This window comes from Drosophila elegans, unplaced genomic scaffold, assembly GCF_018152505.1.
Source record: "Drosophila elegans isolate 14027-0461.03 unplaced genomic scaffold, ASM1815250v1 contig_758, whole genome shotgun sequence".
NCBI classification, from domain to species: Eukaryota; Metazoa; Arthropoda; class Insecta; order Diptera; family Drosophilidae; genus Drosophila; species Drosophila elegans.
Window position 1 is genome coordinate 58,498 of NW_024546112.1, and position 22,843 is coordinate 81,340.

Consider the following 22,843-nt stretch of genomic DNA (forward strand, 5'->3'; position numbering starts at 1 on the left):
GTCCCCTGAAGTCTTAGATTTGACCTTTTTGATTGCCTTGGCGAGCATTTTTGCAGGTATTAATGGATTCCGTTTGATTCGCTTGCAGATAAGGAAAATTTAATTTATTTTTGATTTATGTGAAAACCGTTACGGTGTGCAAAATACCGTCGATTTTGACCACTGTAAACGGTAGTGTGACCAAGCAGCGTACCAACTTGTTTTGAAAGTTATCGATAACATTCTATTGGGCGGGCTTTCAAAGTTACACAATAAATGATTCCAAAAACATGTATTTGTTGTTGCACGAGCAGATAACTGGATGGATTATAGTAAAAGCTCAAACGATTTAAAAAACTCTTTAAATGAGATATATAAAATGTAATAGTATTCTTAACTGATTTCTGGTATTTTTTCTTTGTTTATTTGGGGCCGCGTCTACGGTCACACTTTGGGGCAGAATTTTTACTCATTTGCATTGGCCCTTGAAAAACCACAACAAAAGTTGAGGATCGACAACCAAATGAGCTCCCTGTTCCGCAGCCTGAACCACTTTTCGTCCAAGCGTGAAAATGTCGTGAAGGAGGCGCTCATCAATACACTGAACGAAAATGCCCGCGAGATCGAGTTCGAGGTGAAGCAGAAGAGTTTGGGTGAGTTTGTGGGTACTCCCCCGGAAATGGATGGTCATTAATTGTCTGTTGCTCTCAGAGGTCCTGGGTCTGTGCGAGCAGACCAGTGCGCTGTGCTCCACCCTGGAAGCCCTGTTCCTGCACGGCCTGAAGGACTCATTCCTGTCCGCCACCTTCAATGTCATCGCTGGCGACGTGGAGCGCAGGCCCGACCCCAGCTTCTGGTCGCCCTGCATGGTCTTCATGCACAAGCAGGTGATCGAGCAGGTGCAGGGTCTCAGTCAGATCACCTCCGAGATTGGCCAGTGCCGGGCCTGGGTGCGCCAGTCCCTCAACGAGTCCGTCTTCTCCTCCTACCTGAACAACATGCGGAAGAACGGGTCCGCCTTGTCGCAGTACTACAAGCGGAACGCCCTGGTCAGGGACTCCGACGGCCTGGAGACGGCCGCCAAGATCATGGAGAGCCTGGAGGCCTACGTGCAGTTCGACCTGCCGGTCAACTCCAGTCTGCTGAACAACTGGCCCGACTACTCGCTGCAACTATCGGATCTCTGGACGCCCGCACTCAAATCCTGTCCGGTAGGTTCGGCATTCTAATCCTACTTCCCTTTAGATACCTTAATTAATGCTCCCAGTATCATGTCTGTATAGTATTCTTTCGGAGTGAGCCCAAGTGTTAGAATATTTAGATATTTGTGGTCAAATAATTCCTCTAAAAGAAGTTTTATCCAAATTTATATAATATGCTTTTTTGGGAAAACCCACAAAGGCCTTTTATAAATAATCCTAGCCCGTACAGAATAGAATATCCTATCTTAGAATTATTCTTTAAGGGACTATAGTGAACTACCAAGTCCTAAGTTTTAGAATAGTTTAGTCTTTTAGGTCAAACTAGTCTTTAAAAGTAAGCTTTACCTACATTGATTTGGAATCTTTTATAGGAAAAACCTTTTAAGATTCAAATTTATGAATTAATATTAAGATTATTATATTATTAATATTATTAGCTAACTCGTAAATAAGAGAATTATCAACTAAATACCCATCCGCTTGTCGGGAATGACAAAAGTGTTTAATTTAAACTTTAATTTTTATGGATGAGCTGGGCTTTATGAAAATATTAATTGAGCTTTCAAGTTATAAGATTTTTTTCTTCAAGAGATTTTTAAATGGAATTTTATAAACTGACCTAACACATAATATGTGTTATGCTAGTCTTCTATAAACGTAGAAGTAAGAACAGTATGTGGTATGCCATATTATCGCGAACACGTTTTAAAAATATATTGAGATAAGAACAAGTACAAGATTACTTATAGGAGAAACTCCAGCTTTTTTCCCTTTTGAAGTCAATTAAATGAAGTGTTTCCCTTGCAGATAAGCAGCGGCGTTGACGTGGCCAGTTCCCTGGGTTCCGATATCATAGCCATACCCACGCCCCAGCCCCTGCAGACCAACGAGCTGTTCACGGACTCCATCTCCAACAGCCCCTTCAGCCGGAGCGGCAACTTCGGCGTGCCCGATCTCAGCCAGCGCGAGAACCTTGATCTGCTGATACAGAAGTTCGACGAGATGGATGTGATAAGCGAGGAGCAGACACCCGATGAAGCGGGAGCGGAAGCGAGTCAAGCTGTAGAGCCGGACGTTCCATCGGGTAGCAAGCTGAGGACCCGCGAAAAGTCCAAGCGCCAAATGGAACACTCCTTCGCCGAACTGGATCTCGAGAAACCCAGTCTTTTGCTTTTGCCCCAGGGCAGCAACTCACTGTCCAATCTGATGCAGACCTCGTGGTCTGGCGACCTTGACACAGCACACACACCCACCTCACCCAGCGATGATCTATCGGGATCGAGGCTCTTCCAGCGATCTGTGAGCGTGAGTAGCGCCGTCAGTCTGCGTTCCCCCAACACGGACAGGTGCAGCTACAATGCACTGCTTCGAAAGCATGAGAGCAACCGGGAGAGTGGAGCCGGATGGTCTGAGATCTGGGAGAAGTTCCGGGCCAGTGCTTCAAACCCGAATGTGGCCCAACCGCAGCGTGAGAGCGATCCGCCCGTTTCGGAAGACTTGAGTGATCTGCAGTCACTGGATGTGAGTGCAAGAGTAACTACTTCTTAACCAAAACTACTTTAAAAAAAACAACGTATTTTCCCCGTCTTAGACCAACTCAGAGTTCGAGCTGCTCACCTCCGAATTTGACCTGGTGGAACTGCAGCAAATGGTGGCCCAATTGTGCCAGCTACCACGTGAGCCGGGTCTGGATGCCCAGGGATTCCTGTGCAAGAGCTGTCAGCACCCACTGGGCATAGGTTACTCCAACTTTCAGTGAGCATAAAGCTAGATTCCCACGATTCTCAACCAACTATAGCTAACTATTTCCCCTTAAGAGTTTGCGCCTTTAGTGGCGGTTACTACTGCAGCAGCTGCATGGATGTGGAGATGCAACTGATACCCGCTCGCATCATCTACAACTGGGATTTCCGGAAGTACAGCGTGAGCAAGCGGGCAGCCACCTTTCTGGCCGAATTCCGTTCACACCCCTTCCTGGACATGCAGCTGCTGAACCCCAGGATCTACTTTGCCTCCGATGCCATGGCTGAATTGCAATCCCTGCGTATCCGACTGAACTTCATACGGGCCTATTTGTACACCTGTGCTCCGAGCAGCATAGACCTGCTGCAGCATCAGTTCTCGGGCAGGGAATACCTGTACGAACACATCCACCTGTACTCGATAGCAGATTTGGCGCTGATTCAGCGCGGTGTACTGTGCCAGCAGCTGCAGAAGGCATTCAAGCTGGGCGAAGCGCATGTGCTGAAGTGCAGACTGTGCCATCTCAAGGGATTCATCTGCGAGATCTGTCAGAGTCCCAGGGTTCTCTATCCGTTTCACATTAGCACCACCTTTAGGGTAAGACACATACATTGCCAGAGATCGATGTTTTCAGTTTCTAACGATTTTAAACGTTTTTTTTTTTTAAGTGCCTGACCTGTGGAGCCGTTTTCCATGCCGAGTGCCTGAATGACAAGCAGCCTTGTCCGAAATGCGATCGAATACGCAAACGCGAGGATCAGGCTCTGCAGGAGGCAGTGCAATGTCTCAAAACCAAGAACGAGGTGGCCTAAGAGCAGCCATATTTAGTATTTAAATACGAACAAGTGCGATTTGTTAGCAAATGTAACCAAAAAAAGGCTTTACTCTACATTTAAACTAGAAATAAGAATAAGGCTAAAATTGTTATGGCTTGTGAGCATTTACACTTACTCAAATACAAGGCACAGCTTTGTAGAAACGCTTACCAGTTTGTTTGACCCAATAAAAACCACAAAAATTGCTCAATTTTTGAATGACTTTGTAATTTTATTTATAACTGCAATGGTTTTGACTCGGAATAAAATGTTATGCAATTGCTGAATAATACTTCTAATGACACCAAGTCCAACAACAATGATTGAATTTAATAATAAGAACAATAATATTAATGTGTGTGTATTATATTCCACTTCCAATAGTCATCTCGTCCAAAAAAGAGTTTAACAAACGTTTACCGAACCACAGATGACAGATAAATACCCTAATATTCTGGAGATTATCACACGAACTCTCGTATTGCAAATTGAACTCAAGAAATCGAGAAATCGAAAAATGGAATGTAGCGAGTTTTGTTGAAATGCTCTCGGTTGTGCTTCAATATTAATATGCATTGTTAACATATTTCTCTTGTGTGTGTGTGTGTGTATTGCTCTAGGGGATTAAGTCGTACATTAATCGATGCTAAATATCGTATATAATTACATTAATTAATTGTTGCTGTTGGGCTTTTTAACATGTTCAGTCTAGTAAGATATTTATGCAAAGAGGCGCGCCCCTAAAATTAATCATACAATCATTTACACCCGCGTACAAAAGGTATAGATGCTGTTGATAATTTCACTAACTCGGTGCTAGTTCTATATACAATTTTTGATTGGGGTTTATAATTCACTGTCTGCTTTAACTATTTAATTGCAGCCTGGGAAGACGCTAACGAATTTTGGGGTTTTTTTTTATTGATTAAGCCTGCCTTTGACTTCAACAAGCTTTTCCTTCGCATTTTCAGTGTGCCATTATGTTCGGTTTATTCTAAGCACTTTTGAACAATTGCCTGTGGCACATAACACACCCGCACACAACGCAACACAACACTCTCCACTTGCACACTTATATACAAATCAAACACACTGGCCTGTGTTTATTAGCCGCCTCGTTCGGATCAGTAGACGGTGGAGTTACGTGGTCCGATACCCGCCGGCTGGGATTGTGGTCGTAGGCCAGAGGAGCCACCGGAACCACCTGCTGCTCCGCCGTAGAGGAAACTCGACTGCCGGATAACGGACACCGTTGCGGCTGCCACGCCCGCTTGAGGCGGTGGTGCCGGAGCCCGGTGCTTCTTCAGTGGTGCATAGGCCGGCTTCAGCACTGGAGGAGCTGCTCCTCCTCCCGAACCTCCAGGATTGGGATTGGGATTCGTTGTCGCATTATTGTTGCTGGCCACCGCGGTGTTGTTGTTGTTCACATTGCTGTTTCCGGGCGCTGTTTACGGAAGAATCAAAGGGCCGGGGAGAGAGAGAGATATGTACAAATATGGATAGATATAGAGGATAGCGAAGATCGAACAATGCGCTAAGCTAAGTTAGCAAAAACTGCAATGATAAAGACAAGCGAAATTAGCGAAAACGTACAAGTGGTTGGTAGTGCAAAATGCTAAAGAAAAGCGTCGTGGAAATCACACTAATGTAAGAAATGTTTAAAGAACTAAAGCCCATCGAGCTGAAAGGAAAACAAAACGAGTATAGATCAAATTAATTTAGAAAATTAAATAGGAAGAGGTCCTGTTTTCATTGAAAATAAGATTGGTAAGGATTTTCACTTAAAAGTCGTACATAGTTCGTAACAAATAGAAAGTAATGGCCTTCTAATCAATCCAATCTGATGACCACTATTCAACGGACAAATGATATTCAAACCAATAACCAAACGAAGACATCTTCCTCCATGGCAGCCCAAAAATTGGAGAAAAATTGAAACACAAAATGAAACAAAATGAAGCAAGTTTATGTATATTATCCAAACGAATTTTGGTTTATTGTTTCTTCAAAAGATAACTTCAAAACTAAAACAAACAATTACTCGTAATGTGCCTGTCGCATACTAAAAATTAAATATTCATCGGGTAAAATATGTGTGTGTATATATAGAGATGTTCATAGGTACAATATATATATATCAAATGATAGCCGGGGTACAAGTAAAAGCATGCGCTACATGTAAGAGAAATGTGTGGGGAGTACAATGCAATATGGATCGGCTTCGGTTTACATATACACGTACAAATAAAGTTTATAGAAGTTTAGTTAACGTAAAAACTATGCGTAATAATAGAGTGTGTGCTTAGTAGTAATATCGCGAAGGGGAAAGCTTCCGTTTCGTTTCCCTTTTGAAGTTTAACAAAGTATAACATTAAATGGTATAAAATATATAATGTTTGGATAAAGCTATTCAACTTTAGTATTATGCAATATACAAAATAACATTCTCCCGCTACGTTTTAAACAATTACTTCCGCACTTCTGCTAACAGTAAAATAAACAACAATAATCAAATAGATTCCTAAACTCTGCGGGCTTTAACATATGCGTATGCTGTATCGGATTGTATGCTGGGCTTCCCCTTGTAAACAATATTATTAATAGTATTCTATAATAGTTGTAATACACATTTTAAACTATAATTATGTAGAGATAAAAATCGTTGTATGTATCGTTCAAGTTCGAAACTAAAATGCCAGAGCGTGTGCCTTAAGAAACAATTACTTATATAACAGCATTCCATGTGGTGTGTGGTGTGGTGTTGTGTGTGCATATAACAATAATCGCAGTTACATATGCTTCTAAATCAGTATGTACTAAGTTCAAAAAACACTCACAGAACAAACACACACTCGCTCACACACTGCACTACATACCGTTGGTGGCCTTAAACGTGCGACTAGGATACACTTTGTGTATGCTTAGAAACGGCGGCGGCTTGGGAAACTCGGTGACGTTGTGGAATCGCTTGCCAAACTTCGTCTCCAAGTCGTTGACCAGGCGACCCACGCTGGCCCCTGCTCCAGCTCCTGCTGCTCCCGATCCTGATCCCGAACCTGAACCGGATCCCGACGACAATCCCGAGCTGCTGCCAAACTGATGCGAAGAGTTGGCCATGTGCGTGGGTGGCGTCGATGGGGCGTTGGGCCTAATGGAGGAGTGTCGCTGCGGTGGCACTGGCGCTGATCCCGATCCGGAGCCACCCTGCAAAAGACAATAAGAGTTTAAGTTTGATTTCACTGGTTTTGAGGGGGGGACTAGCATATAGCCTGTAGTTACGTTGCGCTTGCTGTTAAGCATCAGCATTCTGATAACCTTGACTGGCTGCCCTCCGTGCTTCCCTTGGCGTTCTAGACGGACTATCTGCCTTATCGAGCCCAGAGTCTTGCACATCCAGCGCCTCACTTGGTCCTGATGGAGGAGCTCATGAGTGCGGGCCACTGGGCCACGGGATTCGCTCAAGGCAATGGGTTGTGTGCACGGGCCCTGTGTTTTGGTAACGTCTCTCGATTTTGGAAAATCAATCCGCCCCGCTCAACGCGAAAATAGGTGAGTTATAAACGGAACACTCGTTCGGACTGACACGGACGGTTAGTGCGCAGCCAGGAGTGCTCACAACCAGGTGGAGCGCAGGCGCAGGGAGAATCGCAATCAAAATCGTTAAGATGGGGTGGATGGGGAGAAAGCAATCAACACATGCACTGCGCAAAGCTGGATGCCAAACTTTAGGATAGGTTCGCAGATTGACCCTATAAACCCACTACCTCCAATATCATATTTAATTCCCATTTGACACTAAAATACTTATGGGCTGTATGTCTTACTCACTTTCCAGTGTACTTGTATTAACCTTTTCCTTAACACATTGTTAAAACTAACAAGTAGGAGTTCTAGCAACTTTTAGCCAAATCTAAACATTATACTCTACGCCTGATTTCATTAACATGGCATCCTGACTCTCTGCTTAGCTCTGAGCAAAAACTCCATTTAAATTCACCCCTGGTCTTTGGGCCAACCTGTTGTTGTGGACCATTGTTATTGCTTGAATGGTGGCCGTGGCCGTGGCTACTCACATTGCTCGACTGTCGCTGTGGAGGCGGCGGAGGTGGGCAGCTGCGATGCGGTGGCGGCGCTGGCGGATTGAGAGGACCTCCGTTGAGGATAATTGGTTTGACATTGTCGCGCAGCAGCGACTTGGGACTGGCGGTGGCTGAGGATGAGCTGGAGGTGGGGGCGGGCGCGGGCGTCGGCGGAAGTGGTGGCGATGGTGCCCCATTGGACATGGCTGCGCCACCGCGGAACTGGTCGCGGAGGGCGGCCACGCTGCTGCTGCTGCTGGAGGAGGAGGGCGGCTGCGTGATGGGCGGCGACGGGGCCTGCGTGGTCATGGCCGAGCTCTGGACGAGAGTCGTGTTCACCGCACTGAACGGCGCCGATCCGCCGATGTTGTTTAGGTTGCTGTTGGAGAAGCTGCGGGCCGGCGTGGGCGGTGGCGGGGGTTTAACCGATGGGCGAGCTGCACATAAATATTTAAAAATAACTTATTTGGGGTTTCGTATATAGGTTAAAAGGCCCTGCATAAGAAGACTCGAATTAACAAAAAAGTTATTTGACCATGAAAAAAAGGAAAGGAAAGCTTTTTGTCGAGTCCTCAGACTAATAGATACTCCTACTCAGTTAACCAATTCTAAATAACATAAGCCACCAAAAACCAATCGAGTTTTAGCTATAATACTATGCAAACATTTACAATTATGCTCAAAACTTTTAAAATAATAGTTCATTTTGACGGTATATAACATAGTCCGCCCTCTGACCTCAAAACATGTCTCAAAGTGACATGACAGAATTTAACGATTTTAAAATAAACCTGCGCTGCGTAGGCATAAAAATAATTGGTAAGTTATACTTTAAGAGGCCTCGAACTTCATTCAAACAGGCAGACGACTTGACTATTGATCAGGTATAAATATATATAGTAAAATTACATTTGTCCACAGAAGCAGATTGTAAAGTAATTTGTAAAGTAATCAAAGGCATGTATGACTTTCGAAAACACAGGGTCTATCGAAGGTTTTTCGACCTTGACCCTAAAAATCAATTGCTTCAAAAATAATCATCGATAAATTAAAGGGTTCACTTTAAAACGACCAAATGATGGGGTGACTGGAAATCACTTATAAAGTCGTATGTCACTATAAATTCCATTCCTTGACTTGCTTGACTTGAAATTCACACATCAAAGTGTATTTTTGCAGGGCTCTTAATTGTTTTTAAAAGCTCATATCATCTTTTCTGTTTTTTAATTATATCAGTGCCTTTTTTAAATAGATAGTAGATAAATAGAAAAAAGTTAGTTAAATTATAAAAAATATTTTTTGTTAAATCTTTTGTTAAAACAATCTTTGAATGAAACCTCCTTGACCTATTTAAAATTTTTCTAATTTTAATATCAGTAAAATGAAACTGGGGCTGCTTATTCAAGTGGAATGGTTAAATAGTCGTTTACATGATATGTTGTATAAGACTTTTGTAATCTTAACGAATTATTTTTGTTAAATACCTAAATTAAGGCAAATCTCTTTGAAGCAATTTCATTTAAATTTAACAAAGTAATGGTCAAAGTTGAGTTCTCTAAGCTGTGATTGTTAAGAATAGGACTCTTACACTTTGGCGGGTTGGGGGCACATCGCATGCTGCCGGCGCTGGTGTTGTGGCCGCCGGACTCGCCGCTGTGCAACTGCAGTGGGCCACGCAGGGTGCCCAAGTGCTGCTGGGTGGGGAACACGGGACCGTTGAGGCTGCCAGCAGCGGGCGGTGATCTGTGAAAGAGTAAACGGTAAACGGTTGGTTTTAATATTGATCACCAATCATGGCTTATTTGCAGAGCAAAAAGCAAAAAGCAATAAGAAAAGCATAAGCGCAAGGCAAACCCCAAAGTGAGTTTGACGAAAGCAGAAGAGCGGGAGCAGCGGTGCTGGATTATGGGTTACTGAAGCTTGTAGCTGATATGGCTGAATCTGTATCTGTATCGGTATACCTGGGCGACTTCATGCTGTGGTGCCTGGTCACCGCCGGCCGCTGCTGTCCGTTGGCCAGCGCCAGTTGGTTCAGACCCGGTGGCTTCGGGGCGAAATTGGGTTTGCCAAAGCTGATGGCCGGCTTCATGGGCGGTGTGGGCGTGACCGATGGCGTGCTGTCGGCCGTCGAGGGCGGTGAGGACTTCTGCACGGTTGCATAACCACCACCACCAGAAACTGATCCGGAACTAGAACCACCGCTGCCGCCGAACAATGTGGACTTGTTGGGCGCCAGACTGCGCAGCGATCCCGTCGATGACGTTTGACTGGAGTTCAGCGACGTGGTCGAGGCACTCGTGGTTGTCTTTGAACTATTTACAAAACTATTGCCTAACGAGATACTGTGGGTGGGATTCGGTGTATGTGTGTGTGTGTTTTGTGTGCGAGGATAACCACAAAGTCCCGTCCAAAAGTAATCCGAAAATAAAGAAGAAAATCAAGAGAAACTTTAACGAATATTGTACAAATGAAAAACCAAAACATATAACCATCCCAAACGGCAGGCAGTGTTAGATTAAGGGGTCTTTTTCTGCAGTTTAATTGGAATTTGTGTAATGGAATTGTATGAACCAAACCTTTTGGCATTCTAAAATAAAAGTGTATGAGTTGATGTATGTGAAAGTACCAAATTACTGTTTAAAACCAAAGGAATGTTTAAGAATTCCCTGTATAATATGGCTTATAATACAAATGAAATATCACATCATATTCCAAAAAAACTGCAGACTTGAGACCCACTAGCCAGAAACCAATCATTTGCGCTGCTCGTGGCCAGAAGATGACACTTACTTCAGGTTGGCCGCCTTGCTCTTGACGCTTCCACCTCCACTCCCACTACCGCTTCCACTCCCGCTGCTGCCGCTATCCGAGAGCGTGGGCGATGCCGCTTTGACACTCGAACTGGCGGCGAAGGGGGGCGTCGGCGCTGTGCGGGGGATGTTCATGCGCTCCAAGATCGAATCACTCGAGCTGGCTGGCTGCGATGGCAAAGAAATAAAGAACAATGCTGGGATTAGCTGCGTTGACAATGGGATTGCGAGCGACACATTCTGTTCCACAATAGTAAATACCTTTCAGGAGTTTAACAAATTTGTCTTTCAAACTAATCTGTTTTTATGAGAAACGCGCTATGCTGATAAAAGGTTCAGAAACCTTTTTAACTCGTATTTAAGTAAGCGGCATTTTTTTCAAAAGTCTCTTAAAGGTTAACCGGTAGCATATTTAAGCGTCAGTTTAGCCAATTTGTGGGACTCTAAGGTACATAAAATCTCTATAGGGGATATATCTGCTATATACTCTCAACACATTATAAACACTGAAAGAAATTATTTTTAAAAATATGCCAACAAATTTTAAACCTTATAAGTTTAGATAATTACTGAAAATTCTGTTAATATACAACATTTTCTTAAAACTTGTGTAACCTCTTGGCCATTATATCTTTACCCCAACTTTGTACTTTAAAATTACCTATTTCTTACTAAAAATGACTACAACCTTGAATAGAACTACATCGATTCTCCTACTTGAAACAAGTGGAATTTTAAATGGACATATACAGACTTTTCCCTGCGAATTCTCTTACTTTACAGAATTAATTATGTTTGAGTATCATATTCTTCTCTATCCTAATTATGAATTTAATATGCTTTCCATTCGTGAGAAAAACCCCTATCAGCAGCTAAACAACTCCCCCCAAAACGGCTATTTATAGGGGATCCCAACCATCTATCTCGCCATGGGTCCATCCCTCACCTTCGGCGGTTGTGGTGGTGGTCCCCGATTTGTTCTCAGATTTGCTTCTGTTGCGTTGATATGTGTGTTGCTTGCCGGCGGCTGTGGCTGATTCTGCTGCTGTTTCTGGCGCTTCAGCGTTAAATGCTTGGTGAGCTCCGTGTTGAAGTCCAGGGGTCCGCTGCTGGCATTCGAGGCGGTCGCCGCGGCCGGCGGGCTGTTGCTCCGCTGCTGGGCCGCCGAGTTCGTTGTGGACCTCGATGTCGTTGTTGCCGTCGCCGCTGCTAAACCGCTGGATGGTGCTGCTGCGTGGGCGGAAAACGGAAATCAGTTGAGCAACAACGTTTATTTGCATAAAAAAAAAATATAGTAAACGTACCGCGAATGCCGTTCACGGGCTTCAGCTTTGGCATTTGCGAGAGGCCTTCGAACAGGCCTCCCAGTTTGGGGGTTCCATTGCCAAGGCCATTGCTGTTGCCGCTGCCGCTATTGTTGTGGTTGCTGGTACTGGTGTTGTTGTTGTTGTTAAGGGTCCGCTTGGCGCCAACTCCTCCGCCGCCATCTGCCCCACAAACCTTGCCAGACAACGCCGGTCCACTCTTGTCCACCGTGGTGGTCTTCTTCAGCTTGGTTCCCTTCTGGATCGAGCTGAGCAGGGCGGATCGCATGTCTGCCCCTCCTCCTCCTCCGCCGCCCAATTTGAGACCACCCATCGCCGGAGGCGGTGGAGGTCCTGGCGGCGGCGGTGGTCCCGGTGGTGGCGGTATGGCCATCTAAAACGAAAAGGACAAAACATTATTTAAATGGTGTTTAAAAACACAGAATCACAAAGTATTTCTCAACAGCAATAGCACATAGAATAGATATGGAATTTGATATGTTTCTTTAATATAAGTGAATTAATGGGTATCATATTTAAGATGCTTTCTTCATTAGCATGAATTTAATGATTGTACTTTTTGCTTGGAACTTCGCTTCAATCGCATTTCTGATATGCGTTTATACGAATACGAATACGAATCTTTGAGCTCTGATAAGTCCACGAATTCTTCGTCCGCCTCTGCGAAGCTTTGACTTAAGACTGGCTAACACTTCTGCGTTCATCAAGCGACTTCCAAAGCCAAGTCCGCTGTCACCACCCACACACACCGTAGCACACACACATGCTGGGTGTTTATAATACAATTTCTATACTTATTATTTATGTCATGTTTTCTGTTGTCTTCAGATTGACGCCTCGATAAAGAGACCAAGAGATGTGAAGGCACCGAAGCCTGAAATTCTCTAGTTTTCGGTATTTATTAAGAGTCTTGGTTTTCTATGATTTTATTTATTTAATTAGCCTAAACTATAAACTTTGGTTAAGCAAGTAGTTTAAACAGTAAGTAATAAACAAAATAAAAAATAGTTTAATTTATCATAACTAATGCGAGTAAGTTATTCATTTCATTATACCCCTATGAAAAGGTATAAACCAAAATAAGAAATTTCAAGCTCAAACGGCGCGTAAAACAGCACAGTTTTAAATGAACTGGGACAGCCCACTGAAACCAAACCAGGCAATCCCACGTGATCCGAACAGATCTTAAAATATGTGTGTATATACACACTTTGTTTTGATCACCTTTTCGACTGACTGTCTTCAATTAAAATTTCTTCAGCTGAGTTTCGAGCAACCTTTCTAAATCGCACTGAGTTCGCAGAAAGAATTCAGTGAATGGAAATTAAAAGCTCTAAATAATTATCAAGAAATCATAATCAAGTGATTTGGAAGGCAGCTACTGATAAGAAACGGCACGTAAACAAAGCCAATTCCTATTCCCCCATTGTGCATTAAAATGTTTAGCGAATTGCAAATCACTATATTCCAATCAATTCGCTGTCGAAATGAGGTTCACTGGTTGGTTTCGTTTCTCTGTTTCCATTACATTCCATTTGATGACATTTTGTCATGCAGAGGTAAGCTTAAAAAGGGTATTGAAAGAAAACTGTTGCAAAAATTAAATAAAACAAACCCTTGACAGACGCTGAATATAGTTGAAAAGTTGGATGCTATTTATGAGCAGTCAGAAAATGTACTTTCCAGGTAAGTTGTGGACAAAAAAAGTAAACTGAGTGCAAACTGTTTGTGTTCCTCAGTTTAAAGGAGGCACTTTTGCAATCCCAAACTAATGACAGCTCACATACAAACCCAAAGGAGGTATTTCCCACTTCCTGTCTAAATTCAGGAGTCTATGAAAATGGTTTGTATACCCTGGAAGTCCCGGGCTTGAGTCCATTTCAAGTGTACTGTGAAAATAAACTAGCTGGTCCCGGATGGATTGTGATCCAGAGAAGATTCAGTGGAAACCTTAGTTTCTTTCGTAATTGGAAGGAGTACAAGAGTGGATTTGGAGATCTAATGGATGAGTATTTTCTTGGTCTCGAAAAGATTCGTGCCTTGACTGCTTTGGAGCCCCACGAATTGTATATCCATCTGGAGGACTTTGATGACACAATAAAACACGCAAAGTTCGATGAGTTTGCGATTGGAAACGAAGAGGATGACTACGCTATGAATGCACTGGGAAAGTATTCCGGTACTGCAGGTGATTCCCTTCGATCGCATCGCAAAATGAAGTTTTCCACCTACGACAGGGACAACGATCGTGAGTTTAATAGGAACTGTGCGTTCTACTATCTCGGGGGATGGTGGTACAATGCCTGTCTGGATAGGTGAGACCACTTGCACACTCTAATGAAAGCTTTCTAAACAATGGTAATGTTTACCTCATTATTTTAGCAACCTTAATGGCCAGTATATGCCCGGTGGCAAATACGAGGAGAAATTGTTTGCCAGGGGCATGTGCTGGCGTTCTTGGCGTGGCCACAACTATGGATACAGAATCACCCAAATGTTGATACGACCCAAGTGCCGAAATGTACCCGTGATTCACCATTGACTGACTCTTGACAAGGCGTTTCCACAATATATTATACTCGTTTGCTGTTTACTCCCTTTGGTTTAATGGCTTCAAGATCAACGTGAAAACAATTTGTTATGTACTTGATTAATATGCAAAATGTGTTGTCATTGAATCATCACAGTTTTGCCAAGCACCATTAATCGGAATCTCAAACAGGAACGCAAAATATACTGTAGTGTTCAATGAAATCGTTTGGTTTTCTCAATTTCCTGTTTTTCTATCTGCTATGGCAAACTTGACCTACGATTTTTCAATGCAATTGATAATGCAATCGAACTATATTTACCTACTATAGAAATTTATTACAGAGAAGCATTAACAAATCTCTATAATGTAGATTGGTAGGAACAAGGAACGAGACTAGATCATGAAGCTTTATATGTTTTGCGTTTTATTATTAAGCTGTGATCGCTTCTTTTCCAATGGCCAAAGCAATAATTTGGAAACTGTCTTCAACAAAGCTGAAGGAATTGTTGCCAAGTGGGCATTACAAATTGGTTTTATGCTTTTTGATTTTTAAATACCTCTTTTCAGTCTTAAAACGCAGCTGGAAGAGCTAAAACAGAGCTACATTGAGTTGGCACCACAGAAAGAACATTATGAGGGCAAGAATGAGATATTTACATCTGTTTTTGGACTACTATTAATTCAATCTTTATCTCTATTCCAGCAGTGGTTAATCCCTCCTCCTGTCTGGCTGCTGGAATTAACACAAACGGCATCCATGTCATTGAAGTGCCTGGCCTGGAGCCCTTTTCGGTTTCCTGTGACACTCGACTGGCGGGATCTGGATGGACGGTCATTCAGCGTCGTCAAGATGGAAATGAAAACTTCTACCGCAGTTGGGAGGAGTATACCCAAGGATTTGGCGATCTCAACGGAGAATTTTTTCTGGGCTTGGAGAAACTACATTTTCTTACTGCTGCCGAACCCTACGAGCTCTATGTCTATATGATGGATTTTGATGGGGAAATTCACGACGCCCTCTACGATGATTTTGCCATTGGCAATGCTTCCGAGTCCTATGCGCTTTCGGTTTTGGGTAAGTACTCAGGAGATGCTGGCGACTCCTTGAAGTACCACAAGGGCAAACCCTTCTCCACGTTTGATCACGATGTCTTGGGTCACGGATGTGCCAGGATGTACGTGGGCGCCTGGTGGTACGACCAGTGTCAGAGGAGGTAAGTGAAATAGAACTTTTTGTTGGCATATTTATCTGTTTTCCCTTTCAGTAATCTTAATGGTCAATACTTGGAGGGTGGCAGATTTGAGCCCAAGCTCTCGGGACGCGGGATCACCTGGATGAGCTGGCGTGGCTACGATTACGGATACAAATTCACACAAATGATGATCAGACCCAAGTGTTCGAACAACCTACAAAGGCAACGCATGCAAAATGCCTTCAACGCTCATTGAATTCCACACGAAATCGTTTTATTTCTTGATAAACACTATCAACATTTCGGGGCTTTATTTACGTTTTGATAAAAACCGTTTTCCGCTAATTTATTTGTTGTATTATTAGTTGATTTTTTCAACGCTGCTTTTTCACACACGCACGTAAACAAAAGTGTTTTTTTTTTTTTGGTGTTATATATATATATAATTAAGTTTTTGAGTGAAACGCGCGTTGCGCTCAGTTCGCAAGTTGAATTCCAACTGAGGAGCTCCAACGGCCGCGCATGCGATGCCCCAGCGATAAATTCAAACAGAGAAACCAAAGACCCAGGGAGAGTCGCTAGTAAAACTCTGAGGAAGAGAGATATCGGGGGGGCTCAACAGTGAACACATTGATAAAAATAAAATTAGCCACGTCTGACGTCACAGCTGGCTCCATGTGACGGCTATTGCGACGGCTATGGAATCAAGCGACGGAGACGGAGACAAAGCCCAGAAGCCCAGACAAAGAGAAACCACAATTGCAGACCGCACTTGTCATCAGCCCAGATGATGATGATGGGAAGAATCTGCAGATGTGCAGATCTGCAGAAGAAGATCTGCAGAAGAAAGGCCAAACCGTAAAGCCTGTCGGGCAGCAAAACGTGCGAAATGCCCGGCGGTCTTGACTCATTAAAGTGGCACAGTGGGACAGGTCTGCTGGAAACCGGCAGCTCCTTAATTGCTGTCCACTGCGATTTCCCTTCTCTGGCCTCCGCCGCGGATGAATCACTCAATTCAGCTTGATTCACCCAGACGGATTGTCGCTTAATTGAACAGCTTGGGCAGCTGCTGTTGTGAAGGGGAAATTGGCCTCCGCTGCACGGAAATAAAAATATGTAAAACAATTTGTAATGTGATTTAATAGGATCGATAGTTGAGAATATGTTTTTCAGTTAATTTTAAAATATGAGCCAGTAAAATTCAAATATTCGAATTTTTTTTATTATTGACCCTAAATATTACTTTTATATAGTATATAAATCTAATATCAAAATTCAGTTTGTGGGCCATCAAATTTTATGAGTTTTGAAAGAATTTCTAAAAAATGTTTTGATAATTTTTTGTTGCTTCAAAAACTAAATGACTTCTTTCTATTTTATATTTTTTACTTGCAATAGTTAATCTAAAAAAATTGCAAATGTTTTATATAATTTTATGTTGCTCGATAAACAGAATGACTTCCTTTTACTCATTCTAATTTTTGATTTAAATATTGACATATTCATATTTTTTATTTGCAATGGTTAATCTATAAAAAAATCCCCAAACTGTCAAATATTAGCTTTCAATAATGATTCATAAGCTAACGAGTTCGTTGGAAATTTAAAGCATAAGACCCGAGGTATTTATAAAGTGGCTATATCTTATCAGACACTACGGTTTGGCAAAAAAATAAAAGAATTTTGTTTGAAAACAAATTTGATGGGTCGATTACAGAGCAGACTGAGTTCCATAACTATAAAACTGATAAGTTAAGCGGTGTTTTATAAAGTTAAATACCCCCAAGCCCAATTGAACTATTGTATCATGGAAAAACTATCTCCAGAGAAATTCGAAGCAGATAAAAGCCGGACCTGAATCATTTTGTTTCCCATTAAACTCGATCTTGGTACCATTCTTAGGATTTGGATTATCAGCTTTGGGCAGTTTTATGACTGTGCCACGCACCCAATTAATTCCCAATATACTTAAATGTATATTCCTTACTTATAAACCTCTATTGATATGGAAGTTCAACGACAGCAAATCGATTAATTGAAATCGGCGGTCTTCAGCAATTTCTTTCCCGATATGGGAAATGAGTCACTCTGTTGGCCGATTCCATATTGGCTTTCCTACAATTTGGCTTATCTTATGGTCCTGTTTTTAGCTCCTGCTCTTATCCTCGGGTTACATTCAATTAACGTTTCTGAGGTGTGTCGCCACTTTGACCACCTCTCCCCAGAGTCCGGAAGAACGCTTTCGGATTGCCCCAATAAACTGTCATCAGGTTAATTGCCCCAAATGCACATATAAACAAGGGCGTGTTGCGACGACATCGAGGGATGGGACGACATCGAATCAAATTGAATCAAAGCGCGGAAATCAAACCTCCTGCCCATTCCATTTGCACTCATATTCCGGGCACGCTAGCAACAAATTGCTCGACTGTCAAAACTCATTTCCAGTGCCGGCCATTATGTAAGTCAAATATTGGGTGTTAACTGCTCAGCACGCCCATTGGAAACGCTCCGTAAGACAATACCCGATACCCAAACACCCAAACACCCAGTAACCGCAAGAGATGGCGCAAGTTGTATAAGTCAGGCCACAAAGTGTCCCCCAGTCGGATTTCTGCTGCGACAGTTTAGTCAGCTCCCCAGTTCTCTTAATGATGGTAATTTTTCTGAGGTTTTTCTTGACTGTGTTTTCTTTGACTCACTTGTCTTTCGTTTAGCTCATCGTTTTGTTTACTTGGAAATTTACGCAAATGTTTCATTGCTGTTAAGGTTCTAAGATTGGTTTCGGAATAAGATGTTCTGGATTTGTGATTTGGCAAGCTTTGGATTATTTTAACCAATCCTGAATTATCATGTAATATTTAAAAGGAACCTAAAATCTACTTGAAACAGACCAAGATGTGTCAGACTTTGAATCAGTTGGAGGTTGAGATGTAAATGTAAATTGCCCTGTGACTCATTGAGGTTCTACATACATGGTTCTTAAGGCAAAAACCAGTTTACATACACACACAATCTGATAAATTAATTGGCCACACAAGTGCAGAGACTTTTGCTTTCAATTTCTTTAATTTATTTTTGTCGTTTAGCTGTGGCCAAGTTCCAATTACACAAAGCCAAAACCGTTGGACTAACAATTAGCATTTACATTTCAATTGCAAGTCGTGCCAGCTGTTGCTTTTGATGAATTCAAAGGGAGGGGAAGCTGGTCGCCGCATCATTGAAATTCCAAAAGCCAAGCGGTACGATAATAGTATGTGACCGCCGTGCAAATAACTCGCAGCAACAAATGCAGAAGACAACACGACTCGCAACCATTTCTTATGCCAATGTTTTTATAGCCCATCCACGACGATTTTGTATATAATTTTTTGTGAATGACCGTTTATACTAGAGGCCCGCTGACGTAAAAACATTTTGCGGTGAGCGTAATTGAGGTGAATCTAATTCAGGAGGTACACAAAAAGATTTTGTGCGGCAGATTTTAAATATGCTACACAAAGGTCAAAGGTCTAATAAATGCAATTTTCTTTATTCATTCTTCAGATCCCGTAAATGACTCATGAATGTTTAAGCTCAAACCTACGAGCTAAAACTGGTTTCTAATTATATTAGTCATAATTTGAGAGAATTGAATAAAGAACATTTAAAAAGTGATTGAAATACTTCGGTAGCTTGACATCTGTTTGCTTCTAGACAAGTTGTTAACTCCATACACATATGCTCCTCGATTAGCCCAACCTTACTGCAACCTTGTATCGCTCCAGTTGAGTATATATCCCATATATGATAAATGAATACATCACATCGCGTTGCCTTCAATCAGCCTAAGCACTGCGTTTTGAATTACTTCTGATCTAAGCGTTTCACCATGCATCATTTTGCATTTGCATTTGCATTTTGTAATTGAAGCTTCTGCTTGTGCCCCGCCACATCGCCCATCGGCTACCTCATCGGTTACTAAGAGTGTGTGATGCAAGGCACATATTCACTTACCGTCAGCACCAACACACAACACCAGATAAATATTGCATTGTTGCACTTGCTGTTGCAGTTGATATTCCTGCTGTTGTTTGGCGTTCGCAGGGTTTATTTAAATGCGGTTTTCAGCGTCGTCGCACAATGCTTAAATAACTAACGCAAACACATAATAAGAGCCGGAGACGAGACAACAACATCAGCGGAGACAACAACGATTAACTCAATGACAACAACGGTGTTGGGTTCGGTATTTTGCATACACAGCACATAGCACAGTTTTCTAAACAAAAGTGTGAAAAAAAAACACAATGAGGTGTAAATACTAGTCCTGATAAAAGAACACGCACATAATCAAATCCTTTTTTGTTCTTTCTGTATGCTTAAACAATTTTTTTTACTCCTATATTAATATAAACTATAAAATTTAACAATCTTCCAAGACTTCTGGATACAGCTATCCACTTTAAACACCTAACAATTAAAAAATGATTTTTTTTATGGGCGCGAATAGTCATAAGTTAGTTTGACACATTTTGATATATTCTTTTTAATGGCTACCTTTTTTCTCTTAATCATTTCGTAAGGAAAAAAAAACTCAATTTTATTGCCATAGAGATTGCTACAGATAGTGTAATTTGTTTGCAGTGTAACTGCTAAAGTGATGTAAACAAAACCAAACACATACTATGAGTCATCCACACCGGGGAAACGAGAGACCCTCGGCATGGGGCTCAAAACTGAAGTCAGACAGCGGTCGCTGGAGGGCCCACTGTAGTTTTATGATTCAGTTCCAGGTTGCACAAGGAAGTGCAGCATAAATCAGAGAAATGTAGGCAGCAAGTAACGGCCGCCACTCCGCTACGTGCCAATCAGGCCTCGTGTGATGCAGTGCTCGAAAAATGCATGACAACGAATTCAACTGACAAATGGCCGCACACAAGGCCGACGACAAGTGCCCGCTCTCCTCCGCTCTCCTCCGCCAGCACACCCTCTGATCTTTGCGTGTGTCACTGCAGCAGCAGCAGCAGCAGCAGCAGCACTCGATATTTCTGTGTGCACTTGCAGTGGGGGATGGATAATGGGCTCGACAATAGACCGGCAGGCAGGCAGACTCCTGGACGGGATAGGGCCCCAGTGACGGCTGCCCTGGCCTACCTCACGCCAATGACATTGAACCCGGGCGACCGAGGGCGCCCTTTTGCCCTGCAATGCATAAAATTACGGAAAGGAGTTGCAAGTTCTTTCACACTTGGGGGATGGCTGCACACTCTTGCTCCTAAGGTACAGTACAAATTTGTACTTTTAAACAGTATTCACAACCAACACATGTATTTAAGTATTTGCTTGTTAGTCAGACGATAAACATGTGTGATTATGGCAATGTTTTCAAATAGCTTTAGTAAGCACTCAGATTATGACATACCGTCAAACTTCAACCGTCACAATTCGCACTCGCATCTGTGGCATTGCCTATGCAAGTAAATCAACCCCTAGCCAGAGAATATAGTTTTTTTTTCGACGGCCGAGCAATGCACTCTTTGTAGGTCAGTGATGGGGTGGCATGGGAGGTCGTGTTTGCTATGGCTATTTGGTGGCGTTGTTGCACTTGCTTTCGTCAAGCGTCGCGTGCCAGGCGTTTTGCTTAATGTGATTAAGACAAAGCGACAGCAAACCAAAACGAAGTGCATTCGCTGTTGGAACAAGAAGAAAAAATCAAAGCGGACCGAGTTTATTGCACCCTTTTCAGCCGATAGACGGTGGAATATTGCTTTTCGTGTTCTCATACACAGGGAAAAATACATGTTAATACATGTTTACTTCAAAGTATTGTCAAAGATTAAATTCTTACAAAAAATCAATAAATTATTATTATGTGCTAATACTTTAATATTTTTTCAATAAGTCATAAATAGTAAGAGCTCACATTCAAAAAGTTAATACATAATAACAATAACAATAGTTTTATCTCCATATGAACATAATTTAGATTGCCTTCAAAATTACTTGGAATCTAATCAGACAATGAATAGTCGAGTTCTTGTGCATGGGGTTATTTAAAAAACTAAGTATTATATTTGAAGTTAGTAGTATCTGCAAAAGTTTTTGTGTACTTCTACATACTCCATAAGATATAACCGTATCTTGGCAAATGCAATTTTACATACACACAATCATTGGGCACACACATGATGGCGAAAATGGCCAGGCCAGGTCTATGGAAGAGGCACCGAAGTGGACACTGAGTGTTCCATAAATTACCAAATATGTAGGCGCCATGCGAATACATAGGTAGGTTTGATAAGCCCATCCGATAAGTTTTCACTACTCGGGGGTTCGGATGCACTTAATCAGCGGAGTGAGTACAGAAACAAACGGGTTGGATTTACAAACAGACTCACCTTGAAGCGGGTTTCTGTTTTCGACTGGGGCTTTTGCTTCTGTGAATGAAGTTCTCGGATCTCTGGGTTGTTAGCGATCTACAGTTTTCAGCAGGTGTTTGTCGTTGTTTTCTGGCGAACAAAGGAGCGAAGATGAAACAGCATAGCAGGCGGTTCCAAATGCCTTGCGAATCCAAATGAATTTTATATTCCGCGGGCTGGTTGCCTGGTTGGATCGTTCTTATGTGGGCAGGTGTTGTATGTGGTGCGTGGCGTGTTATGTGCCCCAGAATAATCCCTCCCAGTTTTGGAATATTTGTAGAAATGTGTAAAAGTCTGGCTGGTCGCCTAAATGCCTAAAAGACGTAGAACGACAAACAAATTTGACTGATTTTCATTTTTACACAAACACACGCACACTGCGACGGCACACTCTCACTCATGTACACACGCACACACTGGCAGGTGAGCAGCCTTTTGATTTCGTGTGATTCTCGGGGTCCTTAAGGTATCCAACATTTCCCGAAACGTCAATTTACTTCGATTTAACGGCCTAGCGCTGCAGCATCGTTTATCTGCTCTGGATATCGGGATTTTCGTCGCAATCGGTTGAGAAAACAAAAAATTTATTGTGCTGCTGGCTGCCAGTGTGACCGATGACTTTGTGAATTCGACCAGCAAAAATATACCAAAGCAAACTTTCTTCTTCAAAAAATACCATTTAATACCCGGATTCCACTATTCACGTATATTTACAGTACACTAGAGGTATACATGTGGTATTTCTTAAGCGACGGTTCCATAA

General features: G+C 42.4%; 4 protein-coding genes across 11 annotated transcripts; 3 read left to right on the forward strand and 1 right to left on the reverse strand.

The window, feature by feature from the left end:
* Positions 1-432: 432 nt before the first annotated feature.
* Positions 433-3,950, forward strand: LOC108143682. Its single transcript, XM_017268200.2, has 6 exons — positions 433-632; positions 691-1,190; positions 1,989-2,702; positions 2,773-2,936; positions 2,999-3,521; positions 3,593-3,950. Exons 1-6 carry the CDS (start codon positions 503-505, stop codon positions 3,734-3,736), a joined length of 2,175 nt encoding a protein of 724 aa, XP_017123689.1. The 5' UTR covers positions 433-502; the 3' UTR covers positions 3,737-3,950.
* Positions 3,951-3,960: 10 nt separating this feature from the next.
* On the reverse strand, positions 3,961-22,701 carry LOC108143681 (WAS/WASL-interacting protein family member 1). Of its 8 annotated transcripts, none has more exons than XM_017268195.2 (10): positions 22,578-22,701; positions 22,060-22,394; positions 11,933-12,326; positions 11,575-11,858; positions 10,609-10,796; positions 9,780-10,160; positions 9,407-9,561; positions 7,813-8,255; positions 6,616-6,943; positions 3,961-5,183 (listed from the first exon to the last, which is right to left on the reverse strand). In XM_017268195.2, the coding sequence occupies exons 3-10, from the start codon at positions 12,324-12,326 to the stop codon at positions 4,864-4,866; spliced, it is 2,493 nt and encodes an 830-aa protein (XP_017123684.1). In that variant the 5' UTR covers positions 22,060-22,394; positions 22,578-22,701; the 3' UTR covers positions 3,961-4,863. The 8 variants fall into 8 exon arrangements, with proteins under 8 accessions (XP_017123684.1, XP_017123688.1, XP_017123683.1 ...); XM_017268199.2 differs by lacking the exons at positions 22,060-22,394; positions 22,578-22,701 and adding exons at positions 7,019-7,162; positions 12,510-12,554; XM_017268194.2 differs by having other exon boundaries at positions 22,060-22,700.
* Positions 13,425-14,522, forward strand: LOC108143683 (ficolin-1). The gene is made up of 4 exons (XM_017268201.2): positions 13,425-13,512; positions 13,578-13,639; positions 13,693-14,268; positions 14,336-14,522. The coding sequence occupies exons 1-4, from the start codon at positions 13,441-13,443 to the stop codon at positions 14,493-14,495; spliced, it is 870 nt and encodes a 289-aa protein (XP_017123690.1). The 5' UTR covers positions 13,425-13,440; the 3' UTR covers positions 14,496-14,522.
* LOC108143685 (ficolin-2) lies at positions 14,555-16,010 on the forward strand. Its single transcript, XM_017268202.2, has 4 exons — positions 14,555-14,999; positions 15,054-15,124; positions 15,193-15,700; positions 15,752-16,010. Exons 1-4 carry the CDS (start codon positions 14,887-14,889, stop codon positions 15,933-15,935), a joined length of 876 nt encoding a protein of 291 aa, XP_017123691.1. The 5' UTR covers positions 14,555-14,886; the 3' UTR covers positions 15,936-16,010.
* Positions 22,702-22,843: the final 142 nt, after the last annotated feature.